This window comes from Ruditapes philippinarum, unplaced genomic scaffold, assembly GCF_026571515.1.
Source record: "Ruditapes philippinarum isolate M1 unplaced genomic scaffold, ASM2657151v2 ctg129_1_1_1_1, whole genome shotgun sequence".
NCBI lineage: Eukaryota > Metazoa > Mollusca > Bivalvia > Venerida > Veneridae > Ruditapes > Ruditapes philippinarum.
This window is the reverse complement of record NW_026854747.1, coordinates 193,642-219,624: the sequence shown is the minus strand read 5'-3', so window position 1 is coordinate 219,624 and position 25,983 is coordinate 193,642. Positions and strand designations below refer to the sequence as shown.

At 30.6% G+C, this 25,983-nt stretch overlaps 1 protein-coding gene across 2 annotated transcripts; it reads right to left on the bottom strand.

Moving 5' to 3' along the window:
- Positions 1–323: 323 nt before the first annotated feature.
- On the bottom strand, positions 324–25,566 carry LOC132740918 (protein giant-like). 2 transcript variants are annotated; one of them, XM_060728981.1, is made up of 2 exons: positions 25,402–25,566; positions 324–7,389 (listed from the first exon to the last, which is right to left on the bottom strand). In XM_060728981.1, the coding sequence occupies exon 2, from the start codon at positions 7,350–7,352 to the stop codon at positions 6,108–6,110; it is 1,245 nt and encodes a 414-aa protein (XP_060584964.1). In that variant the 5' UTR covers positions 7,353–7,389; positions 25,402–25,566; the 3' UTR covers positions 324–6,107. The 2 variants fall into 2 exon arrangements, with proteins under 2 accessions (XP_060584964.1, XP_060584963.1); XM_060728980.1 differs by lacking the exon at positions 25,402–25,566 and adding an exon at positions 9,332–9,524.
- Positions 25,567–25,983: the final 417 nt, after the last annotated feature.

The following is a 25,983-nucleotide window of genomic DNA, read 5'->3' as shown; positions in this document are numbered from 1 at the left end:
ATTTAACACGAGTTAAACCGTTACTACATTAAGGTGACGATATAGACCCCGACACAATGTGTTCGTATCATAAAGTATATACCACGTTTAACTTATAAAGTGTTATTTTAATTTTGCATGTTTTGTTTGTTTTTGTTTTTTGTTTTGTTTTTTTTTTGTTTTTTTGTTTTTTTTTTTTTGTTGGGTTGTTTTTTTTTCTTTTTTTTTTTTTGGAGGGGCGGGGTTTTTTTTCGATTTTATGAACTCTACCTGTATTTCTTTGGCCATTGTCTTATCTTGGTCAGTAAGACATGATTTCTGTAGAAAATAACAACAAGACATGGTGACAATTAACATATTTATTAAAGAAAAAAAAATATTATAACATTATAAACAGCTTGCCTTCTGAGACATTCAAATGGTAAATGAAGTAATGTGAGGAGAAAATATAGAGGTACAAATATCATCCTGAAAACATTGAGGTAATACCAAGTTTGTGAATTTAACATTTTATTTGACAAATTGAACTTTATGAAGTTTCAATGGTTTATAAATGGACTCTTCCTGCTTTGATTTATGAACAGTCCATTTTACAAGTTGAACTAACAGCAGTATAGAGCCTGGTTAGACTACATAGATGTGCATGCCGGCACGGCTCTCTACTGGTGGCAAAGACTAATCATTTCCGGTTCCAGCAGATTAAAGGTTAAATAATGTAAAGTCGTACAGTACATGTGTTAACAAGTAGTCAGTACTCGATGTAAAAGGTTATCTATTTTTGATGATTAAAAAAGGAAATTTAACAACGGACAGCAATGTAAAATTCATAAAATCTGAAAATATATCATTGAATAAAAATTGAAACCTTGCTATTTAATATGACAATGAGATAAAGTGAAATAAGAAATACCTGATAAATAATAATTGAAATAAGAAATGTCAAATAAATATATATAGAAAACTGAATGTCAAGGAAAACGCTTTAGTACTTTAAAATGTCAATGACTTGAAATGACAACATTTTAAACATTTTGTTTCACTAATTATTTTTTTGATTGAAATTAAAAAACCGAAAAAAGCATTATTTCGAAACATAATTATGATAGATGAAACAGTTCACTCATAATAAGAATAACAATAATAATATTATGAATAGATTGACATCAAAGGTTTTTATCTGTCTTATGACAGGCTGTCTTTATCTTGAGGTACTCGGCACACGATATACTAGTAAAGAAAAATCTACGTTTCTTCTGTTGTCAGATGTTAAGAGAAATCTATTAATATTTCAAAAGTATGAACTTTGTTTATTTTCTTTCTATGGGGAAATGCGGAATATGGAAGTAATACTGGCAAGCTCTTTATATTTCACCTAGTTAGAAAATATACACGTGTACTTAACATTTATACTTTAAACAGTCAAATAACTAGAACAAGTAACTGAGTCAAGAAAGTCATGATTGGTTAAAAAAAAATCTTAATGTTCAGTATGAAAAAAGTGAAACATATATGTATACAAAAATTCTAAATTATTCTCGAGTTTCAAAATTTTATAAATTCACGTACGAGATGATCACGTGTAAAGAAAAAATAAATGTGTGTTAACAGAATCGTTAAACAAAAACGATTGGTGCTTTGTAATAGAAAACATCTTACATTATCTCCTTAGAATGTGACACATAAAATAACTTTTAAATTCACACCACCGTGAATAATGCATTTAATAAAATGTAAAACATAAACAAAATTCAGTGCTACAAAGGCCACATTTAAAATTAAAAGAATTCCCTTTTTACAAGCCTAGAATCGATAACAATCACAAAGCCTTTCATTTTTAATGGGAAATCTTTTTTTCAGGTGAGTTACTCCGTAAATTGTATCGATAATCATTAATGTAGGATGTGAACTGGCTATGCTCGGCTTCTAAATGTCTAAATTGACTGGAAGCAAAGCAGAATGTTATGGTGTTAACACTTATGTTAAAGTAACTCAAATCAAAAGCACTTAAAGTCAGCACCGTTGCAGGAAAAAATCTAAAGCACTTTTAAGCCAGCACTCATCGACGCCTTCCGCATAACAACATAAGCTCTAACACAAACTTAAATGTTTTGGTTTTTTTATCAAAGTAGAAACCTACAATGTAAATGATATTCGTTAGTTTCTAAATAAAGCAAAAAGTTATAAGTACATCAGGGTCAACTAGCTCTGGAAAAAAAAGTTTGCGGTTATCTTTCATCTTACTTCATGACTAAATTGTTGATCATGTTAGCTGACCTTGGAATGGTCCCGGATCAATAATTACATCAATATTTGTCAATATCAGTTTAATAAAAATGTGTGTTGATTTCAAAATGACTATACACGCTGGAGACAATGTGAAATTAGATCATAAATCTACTACAGAGTAACAACTACAAAGAGAACAAAAGGTTTACCATTTGAAGGGACAAGATTGTTTACATTCATTGAGGTAGTCATGTGTTTAAGATACATACATAGCTAGAAAGAAACCTCACAAATGTGTGTAGTGCTGTACAAGTAGTCATTACTTTGAATATTTTGCACTTGAACAAGAAATATCTTTAAGAAAAAACACCCGGTCGTTGTAAAAGTGATTTGAATGTTGAATTTCAATATTCATTTCCTACTATTTTGTTATGACAAAACACATGAATGACATTCTGTAAATACCGGGAAAGGAATGGCGGATAGCCAGTCAAGAAACCGGAAGTAAAGTCGAAAACATAGAGCATGCGGCCGAAAACAAAATCTCTGACTGATTACACTATCAAACTTTTATAATCTCATTAAGGACAATATATTAAACACAAACTTTCATAGACCCTTCACAAATGTGAGATTTCTTTCATGCCGGGTATATATACTATAATAATATCCATGTAAAACAAAATGAGAATATCAAGTTAACATAACAATATCATAAAATAATAAAAATTAAAATGGTGAATGTCAAGAATAAATACATATCCTAAATATACAATATGACATAGAAGTGGAGATTTCAATGCTGATTCAAGTATTACATGGAAACACTTTACAAAAAACAGTAAAATACTGACTTCCATGCTAACAATATATTTTATAAAATGGCTATGTTTAAACAAAATTACTAAATTTATAGAAACATATGCTTAAATTCTTTGATATTTCAATACATTCAAATACTGGTGCAGTGTTTAATCCAGCATGAATATATGCGAAATTGTGACCCGAAAAAGAAAACCACACCAAAACAAGATACCCGTAAAAGTCCAAAATTTATACCCTCCCCAAAAATCCGCTTAGTTTAGTAAACGGTATTGAGATCCAATATGAAGTTGTTAAAAGTGCTGTGGTAAAGAAATGGAATCAAAGGTTAGCCCGATAAAGTGAACTGAATGAAAAGAATTGGCCATAAAAAGGTGCATCGAAATTTACACAAAAACATTAAACACGAAAACGTTATCAAGATCATCCCCCATAATTTAATAACCCGAACAAAACACTCTGGCATTGAAATGACAATTTGTGAAAATGTCAACTGGGGTTAACATTAAACATTTAGTGTTACCTGTAAAATAAAAGTAAATAATATTTAAATGAAAAAAAAATTGCCAATAATTCTCTGTCTTGCTGAATAAAAAAAGATCTGGCATTATAATTTTTATACAATACTATAGATGTATTTGTTATGAATGAATTTAGAGTCAATACCTTATTATTTGATATTTTGTAAAAGGATACTGTATGATTTAATAATTTGTAAAGAACACACATTCAAGAAATACTATACCTGCTGTTTGACTAGCATATGATTGACCAGTTTAAAATTGAATGATTAAATATATATTTATACGCTAAAGTAATAATGGAGGATCAAGTCATTTATTGGCTGCTCATGTGAGAATACATGTATATCCAATCCCTGTTGGTGTTTTTGATGAGTCATGACTGGTTAAACATATGAAGTTAGCGTTCATTTATACATATTGACCAAAGAGGTATTGTTGTATTAACAAATATTATACATCAAAGTGAAATGATTGTAAGATGCATGCAAAATAAACTTGAATTTAGACAATAAGATTGTAACATACAAATATATATCAGAATTATAACTATAATGAGGTAAAAGTACATTATTAAAAAAAATGTTAATTGGAATGCTATATGTAGCATTAACTGTGGTACTCACACTTGGCAAAACATCTATAAATATAACACACATATATATATATAATTATTTATAGGCACATGTACATTTTGATTATCCAAGATTTGAGAGGTTCATATTTTAAAATACTGTTTACATAGTAATGTTATTGAGCCGCAACAACTTTTATTATTTGAGCCGCCTCATGACAAAACCAACATAGTGCGTTTGCGACCAGCATGGGTCCAGGCCAGCCTGCGCATCCGCGCAGTCTGATCAGGATCCATGCTGTTCGCTTACAAACCCTAAAGCAAGTAGATAAACTGATAGCGAACAGCATGGATCCTGATCAGACTGCGCGGATGCGCAGGCTGGTCTGGATCCATGCTGGTCGCAAACGCACTATGTTGGTTTTGTCATGACGCGGCTCATTTAAGTCATATTTGTTGTTATTTACATATAACAATAAGATAGAGATGTGTCATGTTATAGTGGGCCGATAGAATGGTTATATTTATATTGAATGTTATTAATGATGATATTTAATGTAAAAATAAATATATTACGTTTAAAAATAACTACGTAAACAAAAATGTTTGCAAAGAATATTTACTCTAAAATGTTTAAAGAGGAACCTTTACATTACTGGTACTGTAAGTTGTATGTTATATTATGTTGTAATCTTTACATATAATTTAGTATACAAAAAGAGCTTAAATGTATGTTCTCGTATAGAGATATTGCTTCTTAAAAACAAATGACGGAAATCAACCATGTATTACTTGTTTGTTTTGTAATGATAAAAATCTTTTATTTACTACTTTAAAGTTATGCCATGATGGATGTTGATACTTAACTAACAAGATGTAAATACTTTACATCCGGAAATGTCAGACGGACACTAGATTACTTGTAACAATGGCTAGTTGAATAACTTTGATGTACTTCTTTTAACTTCCTACCATATAACCATGTTTGTACATAATAATAAAGTTATGACTTTGGTCAAACAAAGCCACTTAATTATTATATCAGTTATTTAACAAAGTCTCCGACAGTCATTGTTGTACATACAATTAAACCGCCTTTTATAATGATGATACATTGTCCTATTTCTGAATGTAACTGTTATGGAAAAAGTTCAGTACGATTATATATTTCAAATTCAAAAAAGACATGTATCCTGTTTAAGTCAATGGTGTTGTATTATTTGGATTTCAGATCTACAGTACATGATCGAAAGCACTTTAAACTTTCAGCTGTCAAATAAAAACAATAAAGTCTTGAAGTAGCAACAATTTCCATGACAAAAATAACAAAATTTTGATTTTATCCTCAATTAAACAATTCTTTTAACATGCCTTGATAAATTTAAAATCAATTTGTCAAATATATTCGACAGTAACCTTAATAAAACATAATGACATAATATGTAAAAATGTGAAATGGATTGTTAAGTCAATATATATACAATGATGTAATATCACCTCGGGTTTGAGCATCACCATTCTATCATTATAATATATAGTATTACAGACAACATAAGCCATGTCTACTATAAATTAAAGTCCAATTAAGGCTGTGTCTAATAATACATCCCTGAGCTCAAAAGTTAAACATATAAACTATTTACAACAGATAAAACAAAGCACTTTTGAAGATATGTTAGAACACTTAAATTACATGCAATGACTTCCTGAAAAAAGACCCTCAAAACATATTGCATAAAGTACAAATACAATGAAATAATGGACAGTATTTTGAAGAATAAAAAGAAAAAAGATCAAATACAGGTTTACCTACTCAGCCCTAGATAAGATGGCGTCAGAGTAAGTTATAAATCCAAGCTAAAGTCATTAATCTCTCATATACTTTGATTATCTTTGCCAAGAGGTAATGGAATCAATTTCATTACAGACCAGGTTTGTTGTGGCTGAATTATAATATCAGTATGTTTTAAGACCAGACCTTCACCCTAACTATTATACAGCATACATCTTAACTTAGCAGTCTCTGTTTTTAAAGCTGCCACTTCAACTCTAAGTTTAAGATTTTCCTGCTCTAATAAAGCTGCTCTGATGGCGATTTGGTCCTCTTTAGCTCTTCTTGCGTCACGTGACCGTTTAGCAGCCTCGTTATTTTTCCTCCTTCGTTCCCAGTATGCTTCATCCTTCTGTTCATCCGGTAATGATCTCGGTCGTCTTCGTCCGCCAGCTGTGAGTGAGTGAACACTTTGTGACTGTGTAAAACTATTATTGTTAGAAGAATCACTAGTGAAATCAGTTGGTGTTGAACGTGAACTAGGGGGCTCAATCGGGAAACCTCCAATGTTACTGTTGAGACCATTGTTCCGCCCTGGTAAGTGCATTGGTGTGACTGATGTAGAAACCGGTGACCCCGGTGATGTCGTGGTCGTTGATGTGCAAGTCCTACTAATAGCCTGTTCCTGAGATATCTTGAGGTTTTCTAAATATTTTTCTCTTTCCCTGAGCGCTAATAACTGTTGCTTATAAATACTAAACACTTCCTCTGAGGATAAATTAAGTCCCTGCATTATAGCACTGTTTTCAAAATTAGCGAATGAAGTCAAATAATGTGGAATCATTGGAGCACCAGTTTCGACTTGAACCGATAACGAATCTTTAGGATATGCTTTAAAGGGCCGAGTTCCCTTAGACCCTCCTGAAAACCGTCTTTGATCCATTAAAGCTGCCATTGCTGGGAATGAGTTGGCAAGCATGTTTGCATTTGAAATGCCCATTTGTAACTCATTAAGCATGTGAGGTAGTACTTGTTCCGCTGCTCGAGGCTGACCAATTCTTTCATGGACGGGGGATAAATTCTGACGAAAATGATCAAGTTTGAATTGTTTATGATGGAATAAAGGAGATCTATCTGGCGGGGATTCCTGTGAGGATCCGGATTTATTGTTCATACCATCTGTATCACTACTCTTTCTGTCCTCGTGATGCCCTCCATTGTCATGAGGGGACGAGGCTGGGGAGGACAGAGAGTCTGAACCAGATACCTCATCATAACTTGTGGATTTACGTTTGATTGAGAAGTCAAGAGGTGATTCCCCTGACTCCTCGGCCGAGTCTGTTTTATCAATGTTTCTACTGTCCTCGGCGGATAGTTGGGCATGTAACAGTTCGTGGAAATGTGTGGATGACTCCTGTTTGATTCCATTGTTTATCTCGCTATATGCCATAGTAGTCATGACACTGTATTCTCGCCACCTTCACGTCTGGCTTACCCTGTAATTAAACAAATACTTCGTTTATTAAGATAAATAGAGAAGCAACAAAAAATTGTCTGTTTATATAAAAGTATATATATATATATATATATATATTGCATTTTAATGTACCGTCAAACAATACACGTATGTTTTAATGCAATTATAAATGTGTTGTCTCTTAACACATTGCTCCACATATAAAGTTTATGAGTCATTTACATAATACATATTCAATATCATTGCTGTGTTTAGATTTCATAAAAAATCAACATTGAAATAATAAGAACCAAATGAAACACTTCATCCTGAACAAATTACTGTGTTTGGATATCTTCTCATTTGTTTAATTTGAAGAAAAAAACAGTATGAAATAAGAGCTATTATTGACATTGTTTGCAATTTTGTGAAATCGGTAAGAAAGCAGAAAACATGATTAGAGAGTCCATATGAAAGCCTCATAAATCGAGAAAATATGACATACAAATAACACTTGACCTTCTGCCTATTTGAATAGAGATAGACGTTTATACATGTTCATAACTTTTTTGGTATTGATTTCAGGGTTGTAAAGAAAACCTTGTGATTGAGGTTAAATTTGACTTGTATTTTGTTCCATTTTTAATTCCTCTTGTTTGCTTTGCTCTTTGTTTTACCATTCATTTGTATTTGATGATAAGGTATGTGTATGTATAGGAGAAAATTGCGTACATCAAATATACAACGTTTATGTAATTTAAGAGACAAAACATTTAACGAGAATCCAATTTGTTGCACTTATGATTATAAACATAGATACCATACAAGTCCAACCCTTATAAATTCATATTCGTTACAAAATAGTTTTATTTTATGGTTACATTATGCTAAGTGTTTGTTTGTTTGTTTGTTTGTTTGTTTGTTTGTTTGTTTTAGTGATGCATACGCCATTTACGATATCCCTTGGTACCCTTATCGCATTCTAGTGTTAATGTTTCATATTTCAAATATATCTACAAAATTTAAGTTACAATATATTAACCCACACAGGGGCAACTCATTCATTATGAAATACATAAACAAAGAAACAAATTAACAAAAACAACAACCAACATTGTATAATATTTTTAAAATATGAAACAGATGCTTTATTGCAATTCGTGTCATATAATTTTCCCTTATAATTTCACATCTGTTAAAAGTAAAAATATGTTTTAATAAAATATGTACTTTTGCAGTTTTCCTATTTGCGTATACGTACTCGAATTTCGCAGAATATAAATGCGGAAAGCATAAAAATGTACTATGTGCCTTAAGTATATCAATCAATTTAGCTTCTTACTGACATGTTTAATTCATTATTGTGTTCGATTAGCGTACTTTCAAAAGCATTCCTATTAAATATGAATGTACATTCAGCGAGGCAAATATCAAGTTATAACAGAAAATATACTCCCATAAAGCTGAAATAAATCATACATAAATAGCTATCGCTGAGGCGTGGGAGAGAAAAAAATACATCGTTCTACACACTTGATTGCTTCATTCATTCAAGCTCGTACTTGATGACTTTTTGTTTACTACCAAGGATATGTTTTGCTTACTATAAAACAGAACACCCGTAAAGTACATTCATTGTGTACAATACAAACAGCTCTTCCCTGTACATATCGACCTTCTATTTGTTCTCCACTGATCAACAAATTCCATGAAACTGGCAGATAAATGCAGCATTAATGCAATACGATGAATACAGAAATAATTCATGTAAAAAATGTTATTTATAAAGCTTTAACTTAACGTTTATATCGTTCAGTAAAACACGAGCTACGTGCTATATGGTGTTATATTAAACGTGTTATATTTAACACGTAACCATATGCAACTTCCTATCAGAGAATAAACAAACATCAGATCTGCGAGTTTAATGAGTAACCAATAGATCTAAGTGATAACTTAGTTAGATAGTACCATTTTATTACCTTATAGGGCGAGGCTGAATCCACAATCATTACTCATTCCATCACGTTAAAAGTAAAATACACTACAAACTTATATCCATAATATGCGTAATTCGTGTCCGAATGAATTGTCACTTAATACGAAACTAGTTGAAGAGATATTTGTAAAATCAAACAACACATCACGTAACCGCTGATTATCCATTAACCAATCGTTCTGTAACAATGTCGTAAGTGGGCAAGGTCTTAACGCACTATTTCAATACCTCCCTGTCGTAAGCTTATTTCTGATTGGCTATATGTATTGCGCATGCTCAAAAATTGCGTAAGGATATGAGCTTTATTTTCAATGCTATCGATTAACAATAAAACAACTTTATCAATACAACTAAATGAACAATGCCGACAAAAAATCACTGTAATGTAATTATTGAAATTAATATAGCATTTCAGTATGTTTTTCCACTGGCAAGAGTGCAAATAAATTTCTCAAACAGTCGTGAAGCATATGCTCCAGGTTTAACGGTTGATGAGTGGGCAGGAATGTAGTTCCTACATTGACCGTAGTAAATCAGTATTTTCTGCTTTTAACAAAATAAAACGAAGCTATCTTGTTTCAAGGAGCAGGGTTAAGGTTCGTGTCAGGTCAGTAAGTCCAATTTGATATTTCGTGCTCTGAATATAATGCAGTTTACAGACGCTTTAAAGTTTGAATGTATTTGCAAACTAGTTGAATAAATATTAAAACGTATGAATCTTAATTACTTCCTGCAAAGCTTAATGTTCAATTTCATAAGACTGAAGAATTCGAACACAATACTTAGAAGAATACTTTGTATACTGTACTCGCTAAAGGACAGTATGACTGTATTGTAAACTAAATCAACAGGGGTAGATAAAGCAATAACATTTAAAGGACTTAAAAATTGCAAAACATAATTATATTATTATTCTAATACCAACCCTAAAAACAATTATAAATTAATCAAAACAAATCAATAAGTGCGACCACAGGTAAAATAGTTACCGCATTGCAACATTGATGATATTGAAAAGTTAACTTACATTTAATTATTGTTTTTCCCCCGAGACGAAAACTACTATTATTCCATATTACTGTATGCAAATTTTTTTATTTTCCAGCTACAACAAACATTCTAGTTCCATATCTTCTCATTTATATGATTACTATAACTACGTCTTAAACGAATTTTCCAACTGCAAGACGTCTGTCAAGCATCATAATATTCCATCAATATTGGTCAGAACGCTAGCACAATTGTAAAAACAAAATCAAACAGTCTAGCTTAAGTGCATTTAGAGGTTAACTTATTCTTAGAGAGAGCATGTGGATAAATAAAGTTCAAAAGGCATGTTAGGTCAAACGCAGGTCATCATAGACATAAAGGAGGATGCAATCTAAAACTTATATTAAATAAGTATTCATAGTTGACCATAGTTCACCGCTTTTCTGATGAGTTAATGGCTTTATGAAATGCCTGCTCGGATGCGAGATTGTACGAAAACGAAATATTGTTGTTTTTATTTTTCTGTAAAATCACATTTTATGCATATGTTATTTGTATGTTTTTTTTTCTAAAAACGATAAAACAGAGACTTTTTTTTGTTGCAGATAAAAACAATGCACCTTTTAATCTACTGCAGTTTAGATTTTAACTATTATAATTATTTATTTAAATACCTGTAAGGCTAAATCTTATATCCATTTATAGTGTAAATTTTAGGAAAAATGCTTTGAAAGAAAATTGTATCCTGTTTAGAGATTAAATGCAGCATTCTTTCCTTTGGTGCAACTTTATATTTCACGAAATCAAATGAAATTTAATTGGATAATAATAATAAAACCAATAAAATATAATATGCACCAGAGGGTTTAGGTTGCAATTCAATTGCCGGAAGGGTCCTAAGTATTACAAAACCCTCCATGATTTTAGTATTATATGTATATTATATGTATATTATATCAATATAAAACTTTAATATTTATCCTTGGAGTATATACTAGCAGCTAGACATTAAATTTTAATCAGCTTCATTTAAATGCACGTTCAAGGAAGCATTGAAAAATAACTGGCAAATTATGTGTGCAATCAACATAAAAGATGCTTAAAATTTACGTATAACACTTAGGCAATAAGTAATTCGATATTTATGTCATTTTAATAAGACATAAAAGTCAAGGAAACCTTTAGATGTTTATAAATCAAGGATAGTTAAGCTTTCGAGTTAAATACCCTTTTTTAACTGACAATTTTTTTCTTTGCTTTGAATTTAAGTTTTTAAAATTGCATTTAATAGATAAACATGTCAAATGCTTGATAATACGAGTATAGTTATAGATCTTCATACGTAAGTTTTTCTTGTATGAATCAATCGCAATCAAACACATTTTATAATAAAAATAATGATGTATACATTTTGACAATAAACATAAATCAAATTGTAGAGAACCGCACGAACATGGTAAGCAATGTTAATGAAATGTTTGCATATAGAATGAACAAAACCACACACGTTGTTACAGCGCGTATAAAAATGTAACTTTTTGTTATCAAAAAAAATTGCGTCAAATATGTATAAAAACTGAAATTTCGATAAATGATAATTTTGATTAATAGGATAAAAAATTATATGGAAAAAGCGCATGCGCAGCAATAGAGGTCTATCTTATAATGATTATAATGTAAGGTAACTTTATTAATAAATATAGGTCGCTATGTGAAGGGTTAACGGTCTTGAAATAAATAATGACAAACAATTATAGTGTTATGTTGATTTATGACATATATTGTGCAATTATTACCTATATAGGTAACATGCCCACACTTGACATATTATATCAACAAATTTGTGGGTTATATATATAACATATAATAACTATCATACTATACCCGTCACATTTTATATGTATGTTATATTCGGGTTATATCATAACTTTGAATAAACCTGTCATATATAGACCAGGGTTATCACTTATGTTGATGTAATCACTGTATAATTATGTTTGTTTATTCATCCTATTAGTCATTTTGGAAAAATACGACCTTCAAAATAGTAATACAATATACATGTAATTAAACAGCTTATTTCTTAATAATTCTATTATTGATGCATTTATGTTTTACATGTATAACTCCTGTACAAACATTTGTTTATTATTTTACTAGATTTTACGAATAAACATTTTCGAAAAGAAATATCTTCAATCTGCTTCCATCTTTTTTATTTTATTAGTTTTTTTAATTTTTTTATCGGCTGTAAGGGTTATTTGTTTAAGTATAAAATATTTAAACTGTTTCAGAAGAAGCAAGATTGTTAGGTCTTATCTTAATTGAAATCATTATTCTAAATGCATGTATCCTTGCACAGCCTGGTCCCCGGCATGGTTCCTATACTTTTCTGATGTATCTTTGTTCAACCAGGTTATCAATTATTTTCTAATTATATTTCAGCACTAGTGGACTATACTTGAATGATTGATGTACGCACGCTGCTTCCCTCTAACACACATAAAATATGAAATGCAAAGTAGTTTTTGACGTTTTGGTTACTGGCCCATATCACATATCGCGATGGTCAAGATTTTTGATGGACGCAGCTGGCTCGAATGGGTCAGTATACGGTCAGTTTTGAAACTGATGTCGACCTCTGTCATAAACTCATATTCATAACTTTGACTTTCATTATTTCAGTGAAAATTTGTTATCAAGTCCGCTATGAAATATTTGACAGTTTATCAATAAATATTTTCCAAGCTTGACCTACATTTAATTTTGATTTGTGCGTGCAATTTTATGACGCGTCACAAATAGTTCATTCTTTCGTACTAGTTAAAATTGAAATTAAAAAAAAAACCTCCAGAGTTATTTACGCTATTACACAGGATCATCATATCACTAAGTTATGACGTGATTTTTTTCTGTATTCATGCGCACTCTCGGTTATTCGATGCGTTGATTTACAGCTTGAACAAATTCAACACGAATTATGAGCAATTATCGTTCAAATGTAACAATGAAAACATGATTCAGATTTTAATCGATTGAAATAAATTGACAGAAAATCTCTTTGTAATTTCCGTAATTTTCTACCTGGAAATACGAACTATTTTAAAGCAAACACAACTCTCACGTGCTAATGAGATCAAGCGTATTTTAAGTCTTATTATCTTCTAATCATCAAAGAGAAACTCGTAGTAGAAAAGATAACACATAAAGGTTATATCAATATTTCATAAAGTAAATCACAATTCATTGAACATTGTCGCGATTGAATCAAGGTAAAATCGTGAATATAAATAGTTTATGTTGTCATGATTTATTTTCTCTATTTTTTTCTTTATGTGTATCTTTAAACAAATAAAAACTATTCGTATTATTTAAAGTTGCATGCCTCCAGATGAGCCAATATATTTCAAGAAATTCAGACATGATAAACATGTACTAAGATTTTAGGAAAAGTAAAAAGATAGAAGATGCAAGAAATTTTTTATATGTTACGGGCGATAAATGAATGATTTTGCAGTATTTATCCCATTATTTCTACTGCGTGACTAACGCAGTAAAGCCTTTTTTTTTGCATATTTTGACATACGTTTGGTAATAACGTCGATCTGTGTAACTCACTTTCTTTGTTCACTTTCAAATACATGTTCAAAAATTTAATGACAATTAACATTAATCTGGAGGCTGCTTTAACCCATGGTCGAATGTAAGAAAAAAACTGAACAAACAAACAAACAGGAGTACTAATTCTAAAATGCAAGCATATAACGATTGTTTAATATATCTTTTTAATAAAAGTATTTTAGCTGAAGATTATTCTAAGAATACTTTATTATTTTTATCAAATACGCAAAGTTCACATTTTCTTACATCTTACATAATAACTTTATTGAATGTTGTTCTGAAACTAAATCAAACGATCCTTAATGAAACAAATGGTATATTCAAGACTTACAGAAATAAAATAAGCTTTTCATTCATATTATTTTATCATTTTCTATTTGACTCCATTTTGAACTGTTAGAGTTCTTATCCTACTTATCATTGTTAATAATAGTATTGTCTTTAATTGATAGTGGCATACATTCAACTTTATGGTAATAAATATTTAGATATTATAAGTTACGTATCAATATTATTGCTGTTTACGAAAAGAGAAAGCTGCCTGGTAAACTGTTGAATAATTATTAAAGAAGACATTAAAAACGAAAATGTGTTAATAACGAAAATGAAGCAATCACCTTAGTTTGAACTGAGAATGAGTTGTATTAGAATAATGCATGATATAAGAAGACACTGTGATATACGGACTGTCAACTTGCGCTAGCTTATTTCACGGTAATGGCCCGCTGATTATTACTTCTGTACGCATACAGAGGGTAACCATTTGACCCTTTGGACGACCTGACCCAAGATAACCCCAAGCTTCTGTACCAATAAATAGAAATATTCACGTGAAAACTTATTGTTATAGACAAAGGGAACGTCTAAATAGTACGACTACTTGGGACATCTTGAATCGTTGCCAAGTTTTTATTTTCACATCATACAGTAACAAGAGATCCCAAAGCGGATATTTAAAGAAGTAGACAAAGCTGCTGGTAGCTAATTAGAATAATAAGAGAATAATAGTTTGGTAGTGTTGACCTGATGCATGTCATGACCTTAAACAACCCAACGCTAACGTTTGTAACTGACAACAATATAAACAGTAGAGCTAGGTAAATGATGATTACACCTGACACAGACCTTGATGAATGCGAGCAAGAAACTGAAATGACCCGATGTACATTTGATTACATGGACAGATGCTCGGTTTGTATCACAGCCGACAGAACGAGTTACGTGAACAATAACGCAATAATTGCTAAAGTCAGCACGCAATGTTCTGTCTGCCGTGCAGCAAGGCAAACATAAGTAACAGATAAGATGTAAATGTTCAATCTCATATGTGTCGTCACTTATTACACAAGTGTTGTCTCTATTACAATGAAAGACTGACCAACCGCAGCCTGCGAAACCTTTACACAAGTTGATAAACAAAACATTAAGACTATTAATATAATAATTAAAAACTCATTAATTAATCACGAACCGACTTTTCTTTTATTTCACATAGCTCGAGTCCAGCTATAATTATTTTAGAATACAATGTTAATTGAAGCGAAGGTATTTACACTTTTAGAAAGTACATTGACTAATAACTAATTTATACTTTATAACAATAACTCATATCGATGTAATAAAAACAAGCCAAATGAAAATGCATGCTATTTAATAATGAATGATTTGTTTTTATTATCTTCAATTACAATCAGGTTTAAAGATTGTGCTGTTGCCCACCCGGCCTGGGGAAAAAAGTCTATGTTTAATTGAGTCCACTCATGCTCTCTCTCCTGACCTTAAGTACACGTCTATTCTTGTCATTTTTTATCGTGACAAGGAATGTTCAATAACAATTGTAGTTTACAATATTGAAATATAATTAAGGACGAGCACTGACTGAATGTAGTATTGTTATATATGTATCATATAACAAACACAAACGCAAATCATCACTCACTCAACTAGTATTAATTCAATTGATTAATAACTGACAAGGAAATTATGATTCTTACAAAATAATAATGATGAATAACATTGTACTGCTCAAAATTCAAATATATAAAAGATTCCACTAAGAGATCAATAACAGTTTCAGTTTCATTTATTGGCAATCAGCAATACATTTGCCTTTGGCCATTTACAAACAAACAAAAAACTTATGGCAAAGACTATTAACAAATAACAAATGGAACATCATAGATCAATAGTAAAAAAATAAATTATATGTAACAAGGAAATTCAATATCACGATATCGTATTCATATATATAATATAATACATGTGTAGCATATGCGCCCAAGAGGAAATATTATGTGCAGAAAACTATTACGGCCAATGCTGCAATCAATTTAATGATGAAGTCAAAAATATATTAAACATGATAAGTTTTGTGTATCCTGTCTGATTGCCATGTGAGAACAATGAAATTTTCAACAAAACGCGCACGGAAATCACGTGTATAAATAAGATAATCATTGTGTACAACAAGATTACACATAATGAAATGTCAGTATAGGAATGTATGTTATAATAGCCCATACATCAACATTATCGTAAAGTACACTTCATAATTCAAATAGTTCCTAAACAACTGAAATCACCGAGTCAGTTCTACCCCTATAGCCAATTCTTACGCTTCAATTAATCAAACTTGGACAATTTTCGATTCACCTTATTACCCAAGATGCGGTAATATTAACATAAATGCATTCACGTCTTAGATAACATTGTGTTTATTCAAAATCACCAGCGCTATGACCTTATCGCTATTGTTACAATGGGTTCAAATTATATATCTTATTTCGTTTAATTATGAAACGAGAGATTACATTTCAACGACTACCTTCAAGTATTTACAACGCTTGACGTTACGGTCTTATGTTTGTTTAAAATCGTAAAAATTGGTTACTTTATCTTTGCACGCATCTATATTTCGCTCAGCGTATCATATTTTTGCCCGTTGGGAGCCGGTAAAGATCTGCGGAACATAAACATCCTTACGATTGACCGGGTCAGCTGATGGATGTTAGGGAAAGGTTATAACCTTAAAGCATACAAGAGACCAATGGAAGAGGTCAGATTACTTCCATGATATAAATATACAAACTTTGCTAAGGTAACATGTATTTTCGGACATAGTTATAATCGTCTATGTTATGAATTTATTCATGGCAGTGAATTGGAATAGCGATATATATTGCAATCCGAACTTCCACATTAAACACAAGAATGATATACATTGCTCGCTGTTAAACATTTTTTTCACAATATGATATCTAAAAAAGAGTTCAAATCAGACTTAAACTATTATCTTAAAAAAATCAATATTATTTATCGCCAAATTACTATATTATTTAACGCCAAATTACTATATTATTTAACGTCAAATTACTATATTATTTAACGTCAAATTACTAAATTATTCAACGTATGCAAGACCTTTTAATTTCATTATTGTGCACATTGTATTATTATAATGTATCTCTTAACAATTTTCATTAAATTAAGAAATATTTTATCTTCTTTTCTTCTGCTAAAGACTTTTAAGTTTGGACCTGAGTATTTTGTACTACCTATCATGGTTTGTTATTGCTTTGTAAATTGCCAGTGACGTATTGATGATCTACTGAAATGCAGCCAATATGACTGCTTGAAATATTCAAATGCAGTGAAATACACGCGTCTGGTTTTATCATTATGAGAATAATAAATCTCTGCAAAACATTCTGACCGTTAAACTTGAGCATGCCTTTGGGTACAGGTTCAATAAGTACAATAATATCCTGTGTGTTTGTGCTGTAAAACGGCACTTAATTTGATGAATTTCTTCAAGGGACTTGTCTATCTTGTACTTTTAGAATTGTTCATTTTAATATCTTTTGGGATATCAAGATGGAATTTTGAAGTTGGTCGGTCAACAATACAAAGCCAGATAAAGATGCACGGGTGTGTCGGCTGGCCAGGCTCCATATTGGTAGCAAAGGATTTAACACAGTGTTGGATTTTTTGTGATGAATGTATCAAGAAGAAATAAGTCATTCTAGAACAATTTTGAGAGACAAAGGACAATAATCAGTATTATCCTTTACTTGATCTCAGTGTAAATTATTCTCTTAATTTGTTACGTCTTTTTTATGCCACCCATAAACATACATTCCTGTACATTTAACTTGGGTTTCATTAATAAGTTAAGGAGATATTTGTAGCTTTAAAAACGATTGATCTCCTTCACAAAGACTTTGTCAGCATGGTAGTAATTTATTTTAATTACTTAAACTTTATCATTCACCTCAGTGAATACAGAAAATCTATTGCATCATGATAACTAAATGTAACATGAAATCTTTTGATGACTTGGGTTTTTAAAATGTTCTTTTTTACATATGTATTGAAGTTCATCGACAAAGAAACATTTAAATTTTTTAGGATACGGGTTTACCGGGTACACACGTTATAAGGTGTCTTGTTAAAAGAAATCAATTGGTTTTATAATTGAAACTGCCGCCAGTGTCACACAGAGATATGATGAGTTTGACCACAAAAGTCACATATATGTTACAGCCGACCTTATCATTTAATGTAATCGGTTGTATTTTTTCAAATTACGTTCCATTTAATGAATTAATATCAATTGTACACAGGGTATATGCCATTGAATTAAAACTAACGATACCTTACTTTTTTAAGAAATACACTTTATTAAATATTTGTATAAACTGTCTATCTATTTGTTTTAGCTTTGATGTCTGGTTTGATAAAATAAACTTTTGTAGTTCTTTTTTATAGTGCTGACAAATTAGCGTTATGGTTTTACTAAAATTTTTAAAAAAAAAAGCCTTATATGAATCTAGTAATAAGCTAAAAGCGCTGTAAAAATAATGTTTTAGAATCCACAAATCAAGGGTTTTATAAAGTAGGAATGATCATGTATTATTAGATATTTGACCATGCAATTAACGCACCTGATTTTACTGGTTGTAATATGCTAATTTTATTTACTATCTATTTAGACTGATGAGGTAGGCTCTGTTTTAACTTATCACATGACCACAACCTTTTATTGAACCTCTAACAGTTCAAAATGCAGTCAAATAGAAAATGATATAAGTACAATTTGAATAAAAAGCTGAGTTCACTTCTCTTTGTTTTAAAAATACATTTTGTTTATTTAGATATATTTTGAATCGTTTGAAGTAGATTCTGGACAACATTATATATTTTTTCCAGTCAAGTCATTGTTACAATGCGTAATTACTTTGAAACTTCTTCATAAATTTACTAGAACAAGCGTTACGTGAGAACAAATGACAAAAGACATATTCAACCAGTCATAGTATACCTATCATACAAAGGTCCGTATTTTCAGAGACAAACATTATTGACCCTTAAATAAGAGTGATTGTAAGCTTGAATGTTGATTTGCAACATGTGTCACAAAGCAATGTTTGAATGATTCTTAATTCTTCTCAACAAGGAACTGACTAAGAATATATATATATATGTCTGATGTTTAATGTCTAATCTTTTCTGATATGGAAAACAGTCTTACATAAAAGCATATTTGTACTTATAAAAGACCGTTACATACAATGCCCGGAATAACAAGTGAGACTGTCGCTATCAACTGGCGCATGCGCAATGATGATTTAATATGTCCACAATTTTCAGACTTTCTTACGGATTTCAAACAATCGATATCTTTGTAGTCAAAGCATCCGTCAAAACCGTAACTTAAGACGTCGTTTATCTTAGCATACTCACACAAAATTTATTGACCCCCCGGGATTGCACCGTAATTATCGGGGGTCAAAAAAAATAAAGTGATCATGCACAGACAGCCATTTTTTGCAATTTTTAAGCCTTTTCAAAAAATTTAAGGGGCTAAGCATGCTTTTAAAACAATGTTATAAAATAAACATAACAGGAAAAAATTTCAGATAACGTAATTTTAATTTATCATAAAAACCATGAAAAAATTATGTAATTGTTACATTTTCATAGATTGTTTATTGTCTATTGTCGTAAATATAAGGTTCATAACAAATCTTACTTGCACGAAATATAATAAAAGTAAAAGTTAATAAAAACGTATTGTTAAGATATACATATATTTAGGTACCCACTTCACAGTATGACAGCATTTGAAAATTGTGTACGTTTAATAAATACGCATGTAAAAAAGATAAAACAGATGCTATCTACATAAAAAAAAATTGAAATAACTAAATATCAAAATAACAATATAGATATAATTATGCTTTTATCATATATTATTATATCATACAAATATACTTAATTTACATTTTTATAGAATGACTCATACACGATATCATACTACTTATATATGGTGTAAGGAAAAACGCTGAAAAGATGGTCAAATAACTTTTTTTGTCATATTTTTCAAAAGTTTTATATACGTATCTACGACAGAATAGTTTTAATGAATTATCCGCTATTGAATGGTTCAATATCCTGTATCGACCCGTGCCATACCAAACCCCTCTAATCATCTTAGGAAACCGAGACTATACAAATAACACTAACGATTTCCAAGAGCATGATTCAAATTTCATAAACGGTTAAATCATCACTTATCTAAGTTCAATTATAATTAGTCTAATATTACCGATTGTAGCATTGAAAGATAAATACTATAAGCAAATATTTATATTTGCTCAGATTTCGTCAACCTCGCTTCTGTTACTATTTGAAATATGGAAAAATTACTAATATTGCAATAGTACCATTCTATAACTTTACATCAAAATGTTTTATTATGCGTCGAACATTGTGGGCGAATATTTTATAATTCTTGTACAGAAAACTTATTCTATTGTACAAATATGGCCGACAAAGATGACATCACGGTTGTTTAAATTTAGCTTAACCCTTACTGTTTAAAGCAGAATATCCATTTTCAGTCTTATAATCCATTTAGCTACATCACTCGATCTACAATACAGTGTTAAAAATATATCATTTATAGGGTCAATGAGCCATAAATGAACAGAAAATGTCGTGTTATACATTACATGATTGATAATTAAGGTCTTGTGTAATTAATGTTACTTAATAATAACTATGAAATAGCAATAATCGTGTGAATTGCGGGATAAATGTGTGTCCATGAATATAAAATATATGACATGAATAAGCTATTTAGCTGTGATCTTTTGCCCCTACTGAATTCGTGTAAGGGACCAATTCTGATCTGAATTTTGAACTGTCCGCTATTAATGTTACAATTACAAAATAAATAAAAAGAAATAAGAAGCTAGTATCATAAGAATTCGAAGGCTATTTGAATGACGAACGGTTGAGATTATAATAAATACACAATTATTAATTAATATACACGCAAATATCATCTTTAGCCGTTGAGTTTCCTTAAAACCCCGGGGGGGGGTAACGGATTGCTATTTCGTTTTAATAAAAAATGAATTCAAGCAAATTTTTTATTTGTTGCACGGGGGAGGAAATTTTCTCATTTTTTACGACGGAGGGTCACCATAGATTTAGACATTTTTTATCAACAAAAAGTTAAAATTTGAAATGCTTAAATGTACAGCTGACATAATCGTATATCTTTGTCTATAGAAACATTTGCTATCCTTTCATTTACCTGGTATATAAATGAGATCTATTATTATTTTTATTTCATATCATACGAACAGCATTCTCTCATTAGAAATATATGATTATGTTTTTACAGAGCGGCGAAAAGTTCATAGTATCCATGAACTTGTGACTATTAGTATTACGAAGTTTGCCTCTCATATTGTATGACGGCAGGTGATCTTATTTATTCTTTACTCCTTAACTTCTGTTTCCCATTAAGATCTGTCATGTATTACTTTATTATTTTATCTCAGAGAAAAAAAAAAGAAATCTAAGTCCATTTATCTTGTCAATCAAAAGGATATGTCAGAAATATGACAATCACTAATTAAACATTCTTAAGAAATATTCTTTCTAAAAATATCGTATTTATTTACAAAGACGGTCTATGGATTCAAAACTAATGATATAATCATGAATTTTAAATTAACTTTCTTTTCTTATCTTATTCAACTGAGCAATAATATTACTATTAAATGTGTTTTTTAGACTTTATTTTAAGATCAGATTCATTATACATGTATACATTCAGTACCATCATGCATTTTTCTGACTTTTGTATAGAATGTTCGAACCTTAACAAATAAATATCTTGCAAACGGTTAAGCATTTCTATGAGTCTCACAACGGAATTAAAACAAAATTGCATTTTTTCTATAAAAGTATTTCTAATCTGTAGAAAGGTTTAACTGTTAAAATTAAATCATAGAATGAAATACCTAAATAACTTAATGTTGACATTGAAGTTGTTAAATGTTTATTTGAATTCGTTTAACTTGACTCGATTTAAAGTTACAAACATTGAGATACCATAACTAGGGTGATTAGGTATTGTTTCAACAGATTTAATCTTGGTAAATAGTTCATGTCATTCCGACCTTACATTCAAGTTGATACGCTATATTTACCACTATATTTACCTTGCCTTTTTCACTTTTTATAGACAAAGGTAAATTAACTCTAGTGACCTCTACATGGCTCTTACATGACCACTGCTTCGTTAAACTAAAACAATTTTATAGGTATTTGAGATGGGATTGCACCAGAGTTTTACAATTTCGCACCAGAAGTACATACTTGAACATGTTCTTGGTTATTGTCTAGCGTTATTTATTGCTCAAACAAACTTTGGCCAGTACTTCACTGACCAGTGTCTTGACCTTCTCTAATCAAGGTTAGTCAATAGTTTATCTCAATGTTTTATGATACAACAAAACTCAGTTTATCTTTAAACATAAAAACTTAAAACTTTATGACTTGATTCACATTAAAACTCATTTCATACGCAAAAAAATGAAACATTTACCTCTAGAGGCGAAATCAAACCAATGAACAATCCTCACGTAATATTAACTAAAGTTAACTTTATCCTTGTTATCATAATAAAACTCGACAGGTTTATGCAATGTTTGCTAAACGTTGTCAATATTTCACCATAACAGGGCAAAAGTTCACTGAATCCCCGGTACCGTGGTAAAGGCTTATGTAATGTAAACGAATCGTGCTTCAATATTGTTCAATATGGTGTCTGGATAAGATCTTGACCTTATAGGGTCATGGGACATATTTCAATCAATCGGTCAAAATTTGGACACTTAGAGCTGACCACAATGAAACCCCGTTAACGGTTAATAAAAAGTTAAAGCCAATTGACAGTTTAAATTAGGAAGTGACCATTCACGGACAAGATAAAACGCATTTGGGAGATTCATTGTCGGTTTTTATTCATTTGATCACAGATTCTATTGTTAGTGTCCGGGGGTTTACTGTTAATTGTTTGAAAAGGTATAATTTCGTTCATGGAAATATAAAACACCATGTTCTTTCAATGTTTTAATGCTCAGTTTTGTATTTAGGCAGTGAAAATTTACGATCGTTTGAATGTGATTTTCATATTGCATGGGAAAAGGACACCGGGATAATTTGGTCAATATGTAAAGGTGTTCGGGCATTGCACTTAGAGGTATAAAAGCCAAGAAATGTACGGTATACTGAGCGCTGGTCATGTAATGAGACATCAAAGACTTCTAACTCAGGGCATATGCTTTTTATTATGTTAATGTTTTATTATAAGCCATTAACATGCAGGCTCTCTTTACGTGCCCGTTAAGATATACTACTAATGTTAATGATCGTTTGAAATAACGCAAGTATATATTGAGAGGCAGAAATTATAATGAAAAATACTTCATCTCGTTAACTGAAGGATGCTACCCCCGTTGATATTAATTACTATAATGCATTTCTCTATTCTACGATTTCTTTTAACAATTACGAATTTCATTTTTACTTAAATTTGATTCCCATCTTACCTTAATTAAAGTGATAGAACACATATTGGAACACGTTCAATACAGAAGCAACGCACCATAGGTAACCGTAATAGACATCTCTGTTAAAACGTATATATACTGAGCATATATTTACATGTCTAATTATTAATTAATTGACAGAACGGTGAAATCAACTATATAAAGATATTATAAACAAGATTTTACATTTTCGCATGAAATCGTTCCACTGACAGTTCTATTAATTGACAGACCAGGTGTGAAGAAAAATATAATTATCATTCGACATCATATAGTTTCAACATCAAACCTTTTCTGATAATTAATATATAGCGAAAAATTTCATTTGATTTTGGAATAATGCAAATATGCTTTTATCAAGTAAAATATATTGACAAAGAAAACCTATTTCAATACCAAAATCGTTATGTCAATAATGTATTACATCAATGGTATGAACACGAATGCGCTAGCTAGCATGAACTGTACCATGTTAATATAAAACTTTACATTTTGCACTCGTTGTTTGTACATGTATATATATTTTAGTAGTGCATAAATTGCAGAGACCGTATTAGAATGAAGTGTCTTTTTCTCATTCTTTTTTTCTGCGACAGGTCATGGGGACATTACTATGTGGCCGCGACATGACTGTATTACCAATGGTCAACAGGGACTCTAATCATACTGCCGGACAAATAATTGACAGTTACACAAATCGCATTTCATCGGGCTTGATAATGAACAAAAATAGAGACGTCAAATCATTGTGAACTTTACCACATCGTCTTGGGACAAATTTCTAGAGAAACCTTTGTTGCCATTGTACGCCTTTATAAACTGTTTATTAAGTGAACTGTTAACTGAAGTCCTTTCACTAAGTATTATAAATTCAAACTTCCGTCTAGCATTTTAAACATTTCTTTTATTTAAAAAAACAAAACATTACTCTTTGTGGTTGTAACTAACTTTTGTTGTTATTTTTTAATGCACGTTTGCTTTCAATGGATATGTACTTTCACTGAATGTGAATTTAAATCACTATGACATCTATTATTTAAATGTTTGATATACTAGTATTTGCAGAAATTTCTATCTATTTATAAATATAAGTTTCGTAGTTTACTAATAAACGAAATTTTATCATGACATAAACTATAAAATTTCATTACGTAAAGTTTTTTTTATCTGATCAAAGGAGGACATAGAAATGTACAAGAATCCCGGAAATGTTTAAAAAATCAGACTTAACTTTTGTAATAAATTACATATACATAACATATTTTGTTAATGCAACTGTTAAAATACAATTTTATCAAGTTTTGTTATCAACTTGCAGATATAATGATTATTATGTAATATTACACTAGTTAAACTTTGTCAATCGGTATTTAAGGTTCTCCTGCAAATAATATTCCTCATAGATTAAATGTCGTTTTTTTTTTAATGCATGCATAATAAGACGATTATATAACATTATTTTTTCGTTTCCACAAAATAAACAACATACTTAAAATAAAATAATTAAACAATATAAAATGTGACTACATACCTTGTTTATAATCTTATTTGTATTATTATAAATACACCGTCACCGATCTCCAATTCTCTTTGTTAAACTGTATAAAACTCATAAAATATCACATTTGTTAATATTTCAATATATTGCATGGTCAGCCGAGAACATTGGAAAATTAACGCTCGTTGCTTTAGAAACGTGGCGGCCAACTGTTATACTTTAAAAATGAATGATAAAAGCCTGTGTCCGGCGATTATAATGTGAAATATGCGTGCGTGCAGCTATTGCACTGTTCCGTGTTTTATGAATAATCGGCAAAATTATGGGTAATATTTAAAGCACAAAGAAGGCTTTATTTTGCTGGTCAGTAGAAAATAGCCGCAGCTACGTCATTACAACTAGGCAATGCAGACTCTTCAGGGAGGCACCAATGGGGAAATTCTGCATATTATTAATATTTGCATTGTGTTATCAAATTGTAACTTACTGAAATGGTGAAAATTTAATAATCTGTATGATGTTTATACCGGTAATTTGTTTTATATACGTACATGATGTGTTTAATTTTTTCACAAAGTTTATACCTTAAACCAACCCAGAACATTTAAAGTTATA